Source organism: Kogia breviceps, chromosome 19 (genome assembly GCF_026419965.1).
Source record: "Kogia breviceps isolate mKogBre1 chromosome 19, mKogBre1 haplotype 1, whole genome shotgun sequence".
Taxonomy (NCBI): Eukaryota; Metazoa; Chordata; class Mammalia; order Artiodactyla; family Physeteridae; genus Kogia; species Kogia breviceps.
In genome coordinates this window covers 23,212,960-23,229,882 of record NC_081328.1, presented here as the reverse complement: position 1 = coordinate 23,229,882, position 16,923 = coordinate 23,212,960, and the positions used below count along the sequence as shown (strand labels likewise).

The window sequence follows — 16,923 nt, the reverse complement described above, 5'->3', positions numbered from 1 at the left end:
TGGATTCTTTCCACCTGTTGGCTGTTGTAAATAGTGCTGCTGCGAACATTAATGTACAGGTTTTTGTTTGAATACCTGTTTTTAGTTCTTTTGGATATATACCGAGGAGTGGAATTGGTGGGTCATATGGGAACTCTATATTTTAACTTTTTGAGGGACTGCCCAACTTTTTCACAGCAGCTACACCACTTTACATCCCCACCAGCAGTATATGAGAGTTCCAATATTTCCACATTCTCTCCAGCAGCTATCAAAAGCTTTTTTGGATGACCAGGGAATAGTCTACTTGGGAAAATGAACCCCCTATTTGGTATTTTTACTTCCATGTGTTCTCTCCCAGTCTTTGTAGCCCTGCCCTCCGTTAAATTGTGTGTCCTGCTTTCGATTGCATTTCCATAACCAGTCATAGCTTGGGTAGCATTCAGTTGTTTTGTGCCAGCTGAACGGCATTTATACAGGAAAGAACATAACCTTGGGGAGTCATACCTATCTGCAAGGTTTGGGGTGTAAACACTTCCCTCTATTTCCCTGCAGCTTGGTCAGAATTGATATGTGATATTTCATCAAATTATTGGATTATTATTTTTAAAGAGTGAGTCACATTTAAAGGTTTTTAATTTTCCAGTTAGTAGTTGGCTACAAGTAGGAAAAATTCTTTGAGTCTCTTGATAGTTTACCAAAGCTAGTAGTCTTATAGTTCCTGTCTGCAACTGTGGTTCCTTCCTGAATGTATTACTTAACAATATGGAGTGACCAGAGTAAAAAAATTCTGAGAATGATTGCCCCAAAGACTAACATGGAGTAGAAATAAATCTATATGTTTAAGTGTGGGGTCCACAAGGGCATTTTTTTTTTTTTTTTTTTTTTTTTGCGGTACGCGGGCCTCTCACTGTTGTGGCCTCTCCCGTTGCGGAGCACAGGCTCCGGACGCGCAGGCTCAGCGGCCATGGCTCACGGGCCCAGCCGCTCCGCGGCATGTGGGATCTTCCCGGACCAGGGCGCGAACCCGCGTCCCCTGCATCGGCAGGCGGATTCTCAACCACTGCGCCACCAGGGAAGCCGCCACCAGGGAAGCCCCCACCAGGGAAGCCCCCACAAGGGCATTTTTATTTGTTGCTTAAAATGTGTGGAGCGCATAGAAAACAATGGCTGGTATACTGTTGATGAAAGAATTAAAGGAGTGCTGCACTTTCAGCATTTTTATTTATTTCCTGTAGAAGACAGAAACTGCAGTTTTTATTTGACATTCTGCTAGTTCCCTGGAAGGGCTCAATGAAGTTACTATTGTCAGCATTTTCTTCACTGTGATTAATACTAGTGAAGGTAAAGGATGTTTTGGAACTTTTAAAGGAAGTTAATGTTGAGTGAAATCCTTGGGATAGGAAGTTAACCACATCTTCATAAACCTAAACCTAAACATATCTGTATCGGGTGACATCCAAGTATCAGCAGGACTCAAAAATTGTTGACCTCTTAACTCTTTAGCAGTAACACTTAATCTTTGTCAAGATACAAGATTCATTTACAGAAAAGGCAACTGAAATAGGATTATACATAGAGCACAGCACAAAATTGCCTTGTCTGAAATACAGTAGCTGTACATGCTTCCTTTACATTCTAACTATTCTGAGGAAACAAGGAGGAAGGAACTGGAAAGTGTAAAGCCAAGCACTAATTGTGAAACATAATCCTTAATAATGCTGTCATAAACACAAATTTTAATGTATTTTGATTTTCAGCTGATTCATCTGGTAAATGAGTTCTGTTCTGAGTCTATTAGTCATTCATTAGGAAGCATACTTACCGGGCGTGTTTATAAAGAAGCCTGTTTCCAATGAGTGTTCCTATCTGATCAAATGTAATAAGCGCTGGTTGAAATTAATAGGCTCAAAGCAGACTTACTACTCCTTTAATTATGTGATATTTGTAGGCACAGACACAATTGTGATTGATTGCTGAGACAGACGTTGTGCTGATGGAGAGTATCATCTTTAGCCAGTCAGAGAATTGGGCATTGAAAAAGTAGTCTGGTTTTCCTTGGTTGAATTGTCATATGCCAGAATTTTCTACCCTTTTTATTTTATTTTATTTTTTATTTTTTTAACTTTTGGCTGCACAGTGTAGCCTGCGGGATCCTAGTTCCCTGACCATGGATCGAACCCGTACCCCCCACAGTGGAAGCTCGGAGTCCCAACCACTGGACTGACAGGAAAGTCCATACTATTGGATTAAATAAATATATATATATATATAGAGAGAGAGAGAGAGAGAGAGTCCGAGTCCATTCAGTTCCTTTAACAATATTTTCATAGTTTGATCACTAATGTATTCTACTAAGATGCTGACTCACCATCAGTGGGTTTCCTGATTCTTGATATAAGAAGGCTTTGCTAGCTGTCTTTAGTAACAAGAATTTTGAAAAAAGCAAGTTGGGCTTCCCTGGATTTGACTATGTAATGTTAGTAGCATGACATCAGAGCCAATCTGTTTTAGTATAGTTTGTCATGATACCATAGTCCCAGAGCTAAATAACGGTAAAAGGATAGAAATCCCTAAAATAGAGTGCTTATGTGTCCCCACTGTGTTCTAAGTGCTTGCTGTATGTTAAATCACTTAAACCTTTTATGCAGCACCTAGGCATGCCTTGCTCCCCCTCAAACAGGGATGGACACTTTCTCTTTTCTGTTTGCCACATGTACAGTTAAATCAAGTACAGTTTCAAAACTAAGACAAGAAAAAACAAAGCTTAAAGCATTAAAAACTGATGAGCATGTAACAAATTTCTGAATCTAATATTGCTGAAGTTAAAAAAATTTTTTTTTACCATATTCAATTTTAATACAATCTCTTTCACAGTTAACATTGTTGAAATTGGGGATTCATCTTACAGTTGTATACTCTTTCCCCCAAAGCTTTATTATATTGATGAGCATCTTAGAAACTGTGAGGCAGTGGTAGTTTCTCAAGTGCAGAGATGGGCCTTTCTTCTCTCATGTTCTCTGAAGGAATTACATGTTATTATTATCTGCACCTTCTCAGACCCTTATAACTTGGGCCTTAGCTATTTGAATGTTTAGGGAGTTCTTTTTTTTTTTTTTTTGTGGTACGCGTGCCTCTCACCGCTGTGGCCACTCCCGCTGCGGAGCACAGGCTCCGGACGCGCAGGCTCAGCGGCCACGGGCTCACGGGCCCAGCCGCTGTGCTGCATGTGGGATCCTCCCGGACCGGGGCACGAACCCATGTCCCCTGCATCGGCAGGCAGACTCTCAACCACTGCGCCACCAGGGAAGCCCTGGTGGCTTCTCTTGTTGGGAGCACGGGCTCAAGGCACGCGGGCTTCAGTAGTTGTGGCGCGCGGACTTAGTTGCTCCACAGCATGTGGGATCTTCCCGGACCAGGGCTTGAAGCCATGTCTCCTGCATTGGCAGGCAGATTCTTAACCACTGCACCACCAGGGAAGCCCCTGCTTCTGTTTTATGCTTTGGTTTTTTTTGGCTGTGCAGCATGTGGGATCTTAGCTCCCCAACCAGGGATTGAACCTGCATGCCCTGCATTGGAAGGCGAAGTCTTAACTACTGGACCGCCAGGGAATTCCCTCTACCTAAATTTAGTTAGGCAAATTAAAGAGCAGAATTGGAAATTTTAAAGAGTAATTTCCTTTTCCTGAAAGGAAAAACAAACGAAAATTCAGTGTCTAATAAGTTAAGCACCCAGAGACCAGTAATCTTTTATCAGTAATCAAAAGAAATTCACACCCAGAATTTCAGCCAACTCCTAGGACAGCTGTATTAAGCAGATAAAATGCAAATACAAAAAAAGCTTACCTTGAGCTGGCCTAAGTACTGATGTGTTATATGTACTAATAGTATCTATTGAAGTTTTACTATGTGTAAGGCACTGTTCTGAAAGCACTTCACATTAAATCCTCAAAATTGTGGGAAATGTACTATCATCTCACATGTTTCAGGTGAGGAAATGGATATACAGAGATAATTGATTTGCCCATGATCATTTATGTGGCAAAACTAGGGCTAAACCCAGACATTGTGGCTTTTATGAGGAATCCACAGAACTAATTCTGGATAGCACTTGTAGTTTATAATCAGAGTTATACATTTGTATAGTAATTGTCTACTTGAATGAAGAACCCTCTGTGTTCTCTAGATTATGGGGAATCTGAAATACTATTTTTCACTTCAAAACTAGGAATGCGGTGTCTCACTTTTTTCTCTTGGCATGTTAATCCAAATTGGGGTGAGGAGGGGAGGAGAGGTGAAAGGAATCATTTTTGTATTGTTTGTAAAATGTAATTCCAGGGCACTCCAGAGTTTTGGGTGTGCTGATTAACAGTAAATCTATTAATATTTACAGTCAGCCCTTCCCTCCATGTCTGTGGTTTCCCATCCATATGAAGGACTTCCCAGCATCTGTGGATTTTTGGTGTCTGCTAGGGGTCCTGAAACCCCAATCCTCAATGGATACTGAGGAATGAACAACTATACTTATTTTTTGGAATCTGGACTAGACTTATGTGTCAAGTCCTACAGTATTGCCACTTACAGACCAGTGTCCAAAATCTAGCCTGGAAACTAAACAAATTACACAGTTTGGGTGGCGTTCTTTAAAGAGGGAGCAGTTGATAGTTTGTGTGCTTTTGTGCATGTGCCATTAATGTTTTTTTTTTAAGGGAGAATGGAAATACATACTTTGATCTGTGCATAGGATATCCAAGATGGAAAAGTATCTCTAATTGCTGGGGGGAGAGAAGTATTACTGGAAACATGGAGTGGGTGACTTTTCATAGTGTATATACCCTTTTGTATAGTATGAATTATTTGCCATGTACATGTAATAACTATTCAAAAAAAGTAATCCCTTTTCTTGGGCCTAAGTTTATTGACTCCATATTCTTATTTTATAACAGCAAAATAAAAGTTCTTTGAAGTTAAAAAAAACCCACTTTATTACAGAAACTTCCAAGTATATCTCAAAATAGAATGTCCCCATCTTCAACAGTAGCAACACTTTGCCATTTGAGAGGATAAAAAATGTGGCCAGAATTCTGATATTGTTGTATATTCTCTGTAAATAGCTTCAAGTTTGGAGATGCTTATATGGTCTCTGAATTTATTAGTGGTTTCTTCCACAGTCTGTAATTCAGTTTCTGTGGTAGATAGCTCATACACCATCAGACCTTTATGACTGACTAGAATATTTTATGGCTAGTATGTGCTGTTTTGAAAATGAAATCTGTTTAAAAACATTACGGTGTTTTTTGGGCTTTTTGTCTGCGCTGAGTGGCTTGCGGGATCCTAGTTCCCTGACCAGGGATCAAACCCCGGCCTCCAGCAGTCGAAGTACCGACCTCTGGACCACCAGGGAATTCCCTATGTTGTATTTTAAAGTTTTAATCCTTTATGAATATTGCTAGACACAGTTATCTAGTATGGTAACCCTTGTATATGATCCTATTTTAAGAGTGCACCTAACACAGAGTTGTGATTAATGATGGTGACCTGTCCTATGACTGTTTTGGGATGTTTTCCTTTTGAATATATCCTAGGAAAATATGGGAAGAATTGGTGAGCATTCTGGGCATTCTCACTGAAAAGTATCACCAGTAAGGAAAAATTGTTACTGACATTATTTGAAGAGAAGGGAGCAAATGTAACTTTCTGTTAACTGATAGGAATAGGTCACTTGAAGTTCTGTCACTTATCCTAACAACTGGGCTAGGCTTTTTAGGAAGAAGTTTCCTATTTAGTTGTATAAATGGGCATTACTTAAGTAGGCTCCTTAAAATGTTTAAATATGTGGATTGGTGAGAATTTGCCATCTACCTCTTGTTTAATTTTGTTTTTTAAATAAAGGGTGTATGTTTCACATGGAGTACATTCTTGATAGAGAAGATTAAAAATATATATGCATAGCTTTCTTGGTAGAATGTGTTTAATGAGAAAAGAATATAAGGATTACATAAATTGTGAGGAGTACAGGAACCCCACCCCCTTTTAAGCAGATCTTTGCCTTTTCTGCAAATAAAACAGCTCTGAGGCTGAAGGTCAGTGCTAAATTTTGACAGCATGTGCCTTTCTTGCTGCATTTATCTGGAGATCTAGCTGGGAATAAGAAAGCACATATTTCTTGACTTACCTTTTTTCCTCCTCTTTATTGCCTTTTCTAATAGTGTTTTCTTCTTATAGTTGTCTTGTACCTGCCTCTTATGTGGAGGGGTGAAAAGGAATCTATTAGAATCATTTATGGGTTCAATTAGTAGTATTTGTGGTTTGCATCCTTGTTTTACTTTTAATTTTACTGTTTGACTAACACTATTTTTACTTTCTCAGACACTGCAGGATTTAAGCTGTGACAGTTGGGACTCATAATTGCCTTAGGTGAATGCTTGGTAGTGACTTAGAAGCATAGAATTCTTATTTTACAGAGTAGTCTAGAAGATAACTTGTTGCTTTTATGTATATAGTTCTGGGAGCTCTAGGATCTACTGGAATATTTTTTTAATTATTGGAAAGGTAACTATCAATTAAGCTTAAGAGTCTGAGGACTGGTCTACTCAGGAAAACGAATGTATCCACCTCCCATGAAATTAGATGAACAATTTGGTTTGTACAAGGCTTCCTTTAAGCCGACACACAGTGTCTTTCATATATTGTTGAGGACCACTTTTTTTTAATCTTCCTCCATTAGTTCTGAAACTAAAAGTCACTAAAAGTTAAAGTTAGGAGGAAATGAAAATTGATAATTGATAAAGTTTTGTTGTAACCAAACTCATGTATAAGTTACTTATCTCACAGCTTGTGTATTTGCCTTGCACTGCAGCAGATACCTGAGCTTGTACAACTAGTTAATCTTCTACTTTTTTACCATGTTTGTGTTAATAGACAATTGCTTGTCTCCTTGCCCTGGTATTCAGTGACTAAGTTACTGTAACTATAGTTCATAATTGGTTGTGCCTGCAGTCATTGAGGTATAAGAGGGAAGTGAAAGTAAAACGTAGTCTCTTAATCTTATGTTGTATCTTTTTGAGATCCTGGTCTGGTTATAGTTAAGCACTATTGGCAGAAGAGTTTGACAAAAGAATTTCAGTTAAATACATTTAATTTGGCTCAGCCAGTCCACAAGAGAGTAGTGACAGTGATGGTCTCTGGGAAGGGAAATAGGCTATCTGGGGAACAAAGGCAGGAGGAAGACTTGATTTTTTTTTTTTTTTTCTTCCTGTGCTTTTAAATTTTTGTTTGATTTTGTTCTATGTGAATTTGTTAGCTATTGGAGGAAAGGAAGAAAAAAAAAAAAACAAAAAACCCTAGGCTGGTCAAAGCTAAGAAAGCCTTCAGATAGCCTTTGAGTGGTACTTAGTCTATTATAAGACCTGCCGTCTTTAGGTCCTATATATTTGCTTAGCAAATACTTTAGTAGCTTCTGCGTACACAAAGCAAATCTGATTCCATTATTTTCCTTGTTAAAATCCTAAGTAGCTTCCTTTACCTATAGAATAAATTCAGGATTCTTACTGGGGTACATTTAGCTTATCAGTCTAGCCCTTGCTTGTGTTTATAACCTTAATTCTCTACTCCGAAAGCCTTTCATAGTCTGTGTTCCCAGTGTTACAAAAGTACTTACAGTTCCCTTAGCAGACCACACTTTTGTATCTCTAGGCCTAGCATTTGTTCTTCCTTCTGTTGAGCGTTCATGGTCATTCCCTTGCCTGTAGGCCTCCTTTGACGGGATCTCTCTTTCCTATCTTTGTTTTGGCACTTTTTGCAAAGTATTGTTTGTCTGCTCTGGCTAATCTAAGTTCCTTTAGACCAAGAACCCTGTGAAATTTTTAAATCTCTCATTTTATGCTGTAATTTAATTTTCAGATTCCTGAAATCCAATGCATATGAACAAGTAACTACTAATTGCTAACGGGGATTAGAGAGGACAGATGCAATAGTTCAAAGATCTGAAACCAAGAAACATTGATTACCTCAGGTCCCTTGACCCATACAGGCTAGCTCTCAGATGTAGCTCTTTTCTTTATCTTTATATCTGTTTATTCTGCCTCTTAGTTGTAACCAGAGGGTTATACATCTCAAGTTACAACTACAAGGTTATAACAAGACAGTTGAATGCCAAATTTCTTGGAAGAGAGAAGGTCCATTATAGTAATTGCCTCACTTGAATCAGTGGAGTTGTCACTGTTGACCTTGAAGCAATAATGGTTAAGTGAGGATTTGTAATGATAACAATACATGAATATCAAGTCTTTCTAATTCGCTTTGTAATATGATTTATTGATATTTTTTGTTTTTTTCCCTCAGCTCCAGAACCTGGGTATAAACCCAGCAAACATCGGCTTCAGTACCCTGACTATGGAGTCAGACAAATTCATCTGCATTAGAGAGAAAGTAGGAGAGCAGGCCCAGGTGGTAATTATTGATATGAATGACCCAAGTAATCCAATTCGAAGACCAATTTCAGCAGACAGCGCCATCATGAATCCAGCCAGCAAAGTAATTGCACTAAAAGGTATAAAAAGATTGTGGGTTTTTTTTTTTTTTCTAAAAACTCTTTTCCATGTATAATTTATTCAAATACAATAATTAGGATCTATTTTTTTAGTATATTGATTAAATTTGGTTAAATAGATCTGCAGAGTTAAAGCTGTTACTGTATTTGATTTTTAACTACTTTCATGACTTTTATTTGGCATATTTCTGTGAGATGTCTTACTTTCTACTCATAAGATCTACTTGGAAAATTTTAAGTTTTAGATTAAATGAATTTAAATTTTATACCTACAGTGTGATAAGATTGTACTGAAAACATAACTCCATATACAGAAGACATAAGAAATTAGTGATTCATATTCTGGAATAAAATATACTTTACTAATATTAGCACCTAAACATTGCAGAAGTTTGTTATGATGATAAACTTGCTCTTCATGCTGTGCCTTTTTTATGCTTCAGGCTTATGTTTCATTTAGATTATCAAGTTCTAAAAATGGCTTGAATTTACACTCGTTTTTAAAAGTGTGTGTGTATAGGTGGGTATTAAATTTTTGGAATCAACGGTGTTAGAGTTTATTCAGACTAACTTTTTAATTGTCAACAACAGGGAACTGTACAGTCTGTCAATCTAAACAGAGTTCAGAGAACCTCATACTCTCTGGGAGTCTATGTTAATTTTTTTCCTTTGAACTATATAGACTGAGTGTAATTGACCGTTTAAAACAGGTTTTTAAGAGGGCTAGGTAACAAACTGGCTGAATCTGAAAGGCACATTTAATTGCCTATTTTTTGCTTTGTCATTTTTCTTCTTGGTTGTAGGAGGAAGAGGTCAGATTCCTAGTAATCTCTTGATAAATTTGTGGGTGACTTGTTAGAGGTGCTGAAGTATTTAAATAGACTTTTAAATGCATTTTTTTTTCCCCACATGATTTATGCTTTGTATTTAGTAGTAACTCTGGTTGGAGATTAAATTGGTTGGCTGAGGGTTGGGGGGCAAGCATATTCAAACAAATAAGTCTCCATTACATATCCAAGATAGGAGTTGATCTCATCTCAAGGAAAGATGGTCCAGCTTTTACCTGGGATACTTGTTTTGTGGCAGTGATCTATTATTTGCTTCCATTAAACAATACATATTATACTTTAAGGTATTAAGCTCCCTTCAGCCTCCTTAAAGAATTTAAATTCAACTGCTTAGCAGCTCTCACACCTCTATTAAAAGGCCATCGTTTTAATTTTCTCAAAATTCTTTGCTATTTTTAATGTTATTGTTATTTTATCACATTTCTTAATGCTTTCTTATGTGTGCAGATGGTGAGTTATCTTAAATTAGATTGTATTAGTTATTGTCCTGTTCTATAAAAAGAATAAATTGAAAAGATTTGTGCCTGTATGTCTACATTACAGAGTTAAGCTGTCATCCCTGCCCTCCTCCCGAAACCACCCCACCAACCCCTTTCGTGTAAAGAATGAAACGTGTAATTAACTAGGGGTTGGGGAAGACAGCAGAGGAAAGTACGTCATTCCCAAATACTGCTTCCCTCTGAATCCAGTTTCAAATCCCTTGGTTTCTTTTTATAAACAGGACTATAACTCTCACAATTGTTCAAGTCTGGTTGTGGTTTACATATTGTGTGGGATGGGAATAACATTCTTCGTTTTATGGAAGAAGTTTTTACCCATGTAGTAATTAGGAAGGGTCGTGGTACAAAGCAGTATGTTTTGTGTCCCGTCCCATCCCTCTCTCCACCCCCACTCCCACCCCCATACTATCTTATAATTTTTGTTCCTCAGGAGCCAGATTCTCTGTGGCTCAGTAATGGAGTTTTCCTTAGTCTCTAAGGACTAATCTGAATTAGATAGCCTAGTGTCAGCCGTGGGCTTTTGACCTCTAGTAATTTAAACCAAATCACTTTTCGGACTGTGATGGATTTCAAATTATAAGTACAAGTCTTTGCATCTGACTCAGTGAACTGTTACCATTCAAGGCAAATTTCACCCTTCTTTTACTAAATGTTTACTGTCTTAATTGGATGAAGCTTGAATTTTGTTCTTATCTCTAGTATATTAACATCTGAAACTGTCCTCCTTTGTCTCCCTCTCCTTTCCTCCAGCACCCCTACCTTCCCTTTGTATTTTAAACCAACTAAACGTAGCATGCACTTCTCTTATGTGCTAGTGGTACAAGGTAGAGTTGAAGTAGATCCTCTTCCAAAAAGAAGTTTCCACGAGATTTAGTTGAATGGGGTGGGGGTGGGGGGCGGGGATGACTGCCTTTTAAAAAGTAGACATTTTCCCCATGTGCTTGAGTCAGATTTGCTTTATTCTGTGTACCTACAACTAACTCAGTTTATGGGTAAGCAAGCATTCTTAATTAAGCATGAAGATTACAACTTGTTTTCCATTGTTAAGTGAGCTGTTCTTTAGACTCATTTTTAGTTGAGATTTAGAATTCTTTGGGAGTCATACTGTCTTTAAAATGTCTTGATTAGAGGTGATAGAGTTTTTGCTTCACAGTCAGGTGTAGACTGCTCAGTTTCAGCTGTCTCTTCAATGGTTGCTAGTCTGTCAGTGTGACTTCTACAGAAGTTATTGGTTATTAGTTATTAGTCTCATGATAGAACCATTTTGTTTGGAAGTTACAGATTTTGCTGCAGAGAGTCTAGTCTAGCTAGATGTTAATTTATCCTGAACTTTGCTTTCTTAGTGAGTCATAATTCTTAATTTTGTTTTTAGCTGGGAAGACTCTTCAAATATTTAACATTGAAATGAAAAGTAAAATGAAGGCCCATACCATGACTGATGATGTCACCTTCTGGAAATGGATCTCTTTGAATACGGTTGCTCTTGTTACGGATAATGCAGTTTATCATTGGAGTATGGAAGGAGAGTCTCAGCCAGTGAAAATGTTTGATCGCCATTCTAGCCTTGCAGGGTGCCAGATTATCAATTATCGTACTGATGCAAAGCAAAAGTGGTTACTTCTGACTGGCATATCTGCACAGGTAACATTTTTCTGGTTTTTAATAAAGAAAACGTTTAGAGAATTAATGGGCTCAGAATGCAGTTTATTTTGAAATTAGGTTGTCTTTGCAAATCTGATTTATTTTGGAAGACTGTTTCTTTTCCTTCCTTTTTTTTTTTTTGTTTTTAGGGAATAGAGGTTGCTGGCTTAATGCCTTCATACTAACATACAGTTCTGAGTACTCTTACCAAGGTGTTTTTTAGCTCTTATTTGCAGGTTGAGTGGATAATGAGTTCCTATATGAATTATTTGGAATTTATTGTGGATATTTACTGCAGAATGAGTACTCCTATATCTTTCTTTTTTTAAAGATAGTGTAAAGAGATGGTTGTATACGAGGCACATTTTAAACATTCATGTCACACTTTAATAAGAGAGTGTTTGCAGCTAAATTTTAAATTAAGAGGTATCAAATCTACATTGAGAGACTAACAAGGAATTGTAAATCCTTGTAAAGATGATAAAGCATTCTAGTTATTTCAGTAGTTGTTGAATCTGGGAGTTATTGGGTCCCCAAACTTTATTCTGCTTGATCTTTTGTAGCAAAATCGTGTGGTAGGAGCTATGCAGTTATATTCTGTAGATAGGAAAGTGTCTCAGCCCATTGAAGGACATGCGGCTAGCTTCGCACAGTTTAAGATGGAAGGAAATGCAGAAGAGTCGACGTTATTTTGTTTTGCAGTACGGGGTCAAGCTGGAGGGAAGGTAAGTTTTGCCTTTGGAAATTATTTTAGGGAGAACTTATCTTTTGTGTCTTTCTGTTACTAATTAATTTGTTACCTAATTTCAAAATAGTCTTCTCTCTTTCTTGCTTATTTAACATTCAGATTTGTGGTAACTTAATTTGTTTAAATTCTGTTTCTAGTGATACTTGTCTAAAATAAATGTTCTTTAACAACTTATTTGTATCAGCTGTTTATAGTAAGACTTTATTTTCATTGCCTTTACCAAAGGCCTTAATTTGATGTTTTTCAACTTTACCGTACCTAAGAATCACTAGGGTGGCTAAAATGTACATTTGTGTGCCTTCCATCTAGAGCGTCTGATTCAGTAAGTAGAGCTCATAATGTGCATTTTAAATGCTCTAGGTGACTAGATAGAATATGGACCACAATTTCAGTACCATTGCCTTAAATCAGAGCTTCTTAACGCTGGCTATACATTGAAATTACCTGGACAAATTGAAGTACTTTGTACGGTTCTTAGTTTCAGACAACAGAAACAGGGTGTGGTTGATAAGAGCATAAACAATTGAATGAAAGGATAATGGATAGTTTTCAATAGCTAGGAAGGTTAAGAACCAAGCTTGGAAAATTAGGAGGAATAAGGGAGAATGGGCAGAAGCCAAAAGTCCTGACACAGAACTCTGTGGACCTGCTGCTGCTATGATTGCACTGCTGGATGCCACAGTTAGCACTGCTGCCCCTGGAAACTCAGTTTGACTGCTTTTCTCATTGCCATAGCAGAATCTCTGAAGTCTTAATATTTTTCCATGCTAACTAGTTTTTAAAAATCAAGACAGAGATTGCCTAAAATATGGTAATCGATAGCCTTTCAGCTGGATGGCTAGTCATCCTAATTAAGGATGAGACCACCCTAATAACTTTCATTTGGTTATATATCTTGGAAGCGGAGTTATTTATTGTTTTAGTCCATTCCTGACATGACTAAGCAAAATATATAATACTCTTTCATTGACATTATTTGCTTTTTCTTGCCTCGCTCACTGATGTGAAGCATCAGACATTTAAATCAGAATGTTCTCATCCAAATTTGTGAGGTGTATGTGATTAGAGCAACAACTCAGCTTAAGTGCATACTTATCTGTGTTTAGAGTAGGTGTGGGCAGAGAAGAATTTAACAACTTAAGTTAGATTTCTATTTGGAAAAACTAAATTGTAATCAAAAGCCCTTTTGTGGGTATTGTTTTACCATTCTTAATTTAAAGTAGATTGAGGTGTGATTGAGCTATTCAACCGACTTTTTAAAATTTTTATCTTGAAATAGTACATATTATTCATAGGAAGCTGCAAAGACAGTACAGGGAAATCCCATGCCCTTTACCTAGTTTACCCCAAAGGTTATATAGCGATGTAGTACAGTAGATAAACCATAAGTTGACATTGGTTCAATTGTATAATTCTGTCATTTTATCATGAATAGATTCAAGATACATACTATTCCGTCACCACAAAGATTTCCCCCTTGCTACCCCTTTATAGTCACAACCACTTACCTCTCCCTCACCATCTTTAACCCCTGAAAATCACTAATTTACTCTCCATTACTAGAATTTTGTCTCTTCAAGAATGCTATGTAAATAGAATCATATAGTATGCGATCTTCTGAGAGTGCCCTTTTTTTGTGTGTTCCCACTGGGCATAGTGTCCTTGAACGTTCATTTTATTATCGAGGAGTTCCATGGTATGGTTGTACCATATAGTTTAATGTTCACCTATAATAGGGCATTTTGGTTGTTTTTAGTTTGGGGCTACAAATAAAGCTGCTATGGTCCTTTTAGCATTTGATCATAAGTTTTATTTTCTTTTGAACAGTTACATATCATTGAAGTTGGCACACCACCTACAGGGAACCAGCCCTTTCCAAAGAAGGCAGTGGATGTTTTCTTTCCTCCAGAAGCACAAAATGACTTTCCTGTTGCAATGCAGGTATTTTAAGCAAAACAAATGAGCTTAAAATCTCTCCTCTTAACACAATTAATTCAAAAACTACAACTGATAGTCAATATAATTTAAGTGATGCCTTTACTCAAAAATAGTTTGTTAGTGAAACTTTGTAAAGTAATACTCTTTCTTTAATGTAATATATAAATTGGGTTATCCCAGGTTGTTCAAAATGATGTTTTTCTCTTTTATCTTATACAATTTATTAATATTCTTGTGTTTTATGTAAGAGCTTGTGATATCCCATATTTGAATTTGCTGCAAAAATGAGGAAGCCATAAATACTAGCTTTTAATTTTTCATATAAGCCTCTTGTCAAAGTTCTACAATTTCACCATCTCTAAAATGGAATTGGACTAAGTTTTCTGTTTATAAATTCATTATTTTACTGAAGTGTTGATTTTCTTTATACAGATCAGTGAAAAGCATGATGTAGTATTCTTGATTACTAAGTATGGTTATATCCACCTGTATGATCTTGAGACTGGTACTTGCATCTACATGAATAGAATCAGTGGAGAAACAATCTTTGTCACTGCACCTCATGAAGCCACAGCTGGAATAATTGGAGTAAACAGAAAGGGACAAGTAAGGAAACCTTGAAAATTAAATTAAGTGATAAAATAAAATAGCACTTATTAGTGTTAGCTTTTTTTCAAAAAGTAAATGGTAACTTTGGATGTCAGAAAATAATATATACCTAAAAATGCAGAAGCATATGATAACAGTCTCTCTTAACACTGTCTCAGAGGGAGAAACTATTTGGCATACAGTATAGCCACCTCGGATTGTGTGTGTGTCTCTGTTATCAAGAGAAGTAACTCTTCATGCAGAGAAACTAGTAGGGTCACATTTGACAGACTGTGTACTTTTTTTTTTGGCTGCACCTTGCGGCTTGTGGGATCTTAGTTACCTGTCCAGGGACTGATGCCAGACCCCAGCAGTGAAAGCACCGAGTCCTAACCACTGGACCAACAGGGAATTCCCAGATTGTATACTTTTTATAGAGGTTTTCTTCCTATGATCTCTCTAAGACAAATTATCAACTACAAAGAAAAGAATTCTTCTTACATCTTTTTCCCTACCTCTTTAATTATTACTAAATGTTTAATGTTGGAAGGTGATAATGTTACAGGAGCTATGATGTGTTCAGTGGGGATACTTGAAAAGTTATCCAGTTAGGGAGTATATTAGCTGTTCTGAATTTGTCACATTTGACATACCTCCTCATACCACCTAACACAAGTGATCCTTTTTCTGTGTTTTAGTGTTTTAATGTAATTTAAAATATTATACCAGAAGGTATCTTCCCCCCCCAAAAAAATGGTTAAATTTTCAAAAACAGTACTGTTTTTGAAACAGTACTGTTGCCTTTTACTAGTTTTACTAGTAAAACTAGTAAAAGTTTCAGAACAACAGAATTTTACTAGTTTTTACTAGTTTTACTAATTTTCCTCCTTTTACTAGTTTTTACTAGTTTTCCACCAAATTAGTGTTTTCCCTAGATGGTAAGCAAAAGAAGTAGATAGGTTTTTTCTCCTTTATTCTATTAATTTCCAGAAAATGGTATGTATATGAAGAGAGAAGTACTCTAGAGAAAGAGAGTCTTTCCCTACGTACCATCCCCTCTCTCTGTTCCACGCCTGGTTAGGTGCTTCTGCTCTCTGTCCCTAGACCTTAGGTAGCCCTCTTCATGGCACTTACCACAATGAATTACAGTTGTTTCAGTCACTATTCTCCCTTAGGAAAGGGGCTTTTCTTTGTTTAATTATGTTTCTACACCAGTCAGTGTCTGGCACAAAAGCTACTTTAAAAACTTAGTAGCGTTCATTTATTCAGTTGCATGTGTCTCTCTTGGAAAAAATCAAGAATGAATGGGTCTTTTGGTGAACTAGGTTAGTGATAATTTTATAATGATAAATTTGTTAAGCCAGAGACTACTGTTTTTGGGGGTTTTTTGAGACTATTATTTGAACTAAAGTATCTTGCATGATTTTACCGTATATATTTAATATTCATAACTTTAATTCTGGAAACTTATTGTTTTCCTCCCCTTCCCCCCATAAATTTTCTGTGCCAGCTGCTTTGAATAAGAAGATGAATGTTTACAGTAACCTTTAGGCTTCAGGGCTTTACTCTTTTGATCAGAGCCAACCAACTATAGCTGGACCTATGCCCTGAAGGAATGAGTGTGTGGTTTCTGTTGGTTGAAAAATCAAAAGGGATCAAGATGACATTGTTGCCAATATCTAGCTTACATTCTGAACTTGGTAGAGCTGAGTACTTTAGAAGATACAGGAACCTTCTTTGTCCCCTGTAGATCTTAAGTACTGGTTTCTAGAAATCTGCTAGTACAGTCTAAAAGTAGGATAAAGATGAAACTGGTTTGGTGTTTGGGGAAGACTACAGAAAGTATAGTTAGAAGCGGGTTTGTTCATCTCCCTTATTTTTCCTAGGAGGTAAGTATTAAATTAAAGATGGGTGGAATGCAAATGACTATAAAGAAAGTATTCTTCCTTTTTTTTAAAAGGTGTGTCTTAATATGGAGTAGAGTGACACATTGCAGATATAGGATGGCCTAAGCTTTTGGCAATGGGGGTCAGATCTGTAGAAATGAAAGAATTTTGGAGGTTAAAATGTTTTCACTTTCCTCAAAAGGAATAATAGAATTGGCAAATAGATATTACCTATCTGTTTGGTT

The 16,923-nt window shown here is 36.9% G+C and overlaps 1 protein-coding gene across 5 annotated transcripts in view; it reads left to right on the top strand.

The window, feature by feature from the left end:
- Positions 1–16,923, top strand: part of CLTC (clathrin heavy chain) — a 66,280-nt gene that overhangs the window by 9,409 nt on the left and 39,948 nt on the right. For all 5 annotated transcript variants that reach the window (XM_067020450.1, XM_059047672.2, XM_059047670.2 and 2 more), the window contains 5 exons: positions 8,322–8,529; positions 11,250–11,518; positions 12,082–12,243; positions 14,094–14,207; positions 14,637–14,810. In XM_067020450.1, coding sequence (XP_066876551.1) covers positions 8,322–8,529; positions 11,250–11,518; positions 12,082–12,243; positions 14,094–14,207; positions 14,637–14,810 — 927 coding nt within the window. The remainder of the gene's footprint in view (positions 1–8,321; positions 8,530–11,249; positions 11,519–12,081; positions 12,244–14,093; positions 14,208–14,636; positions 14,811–16,923) is intronic.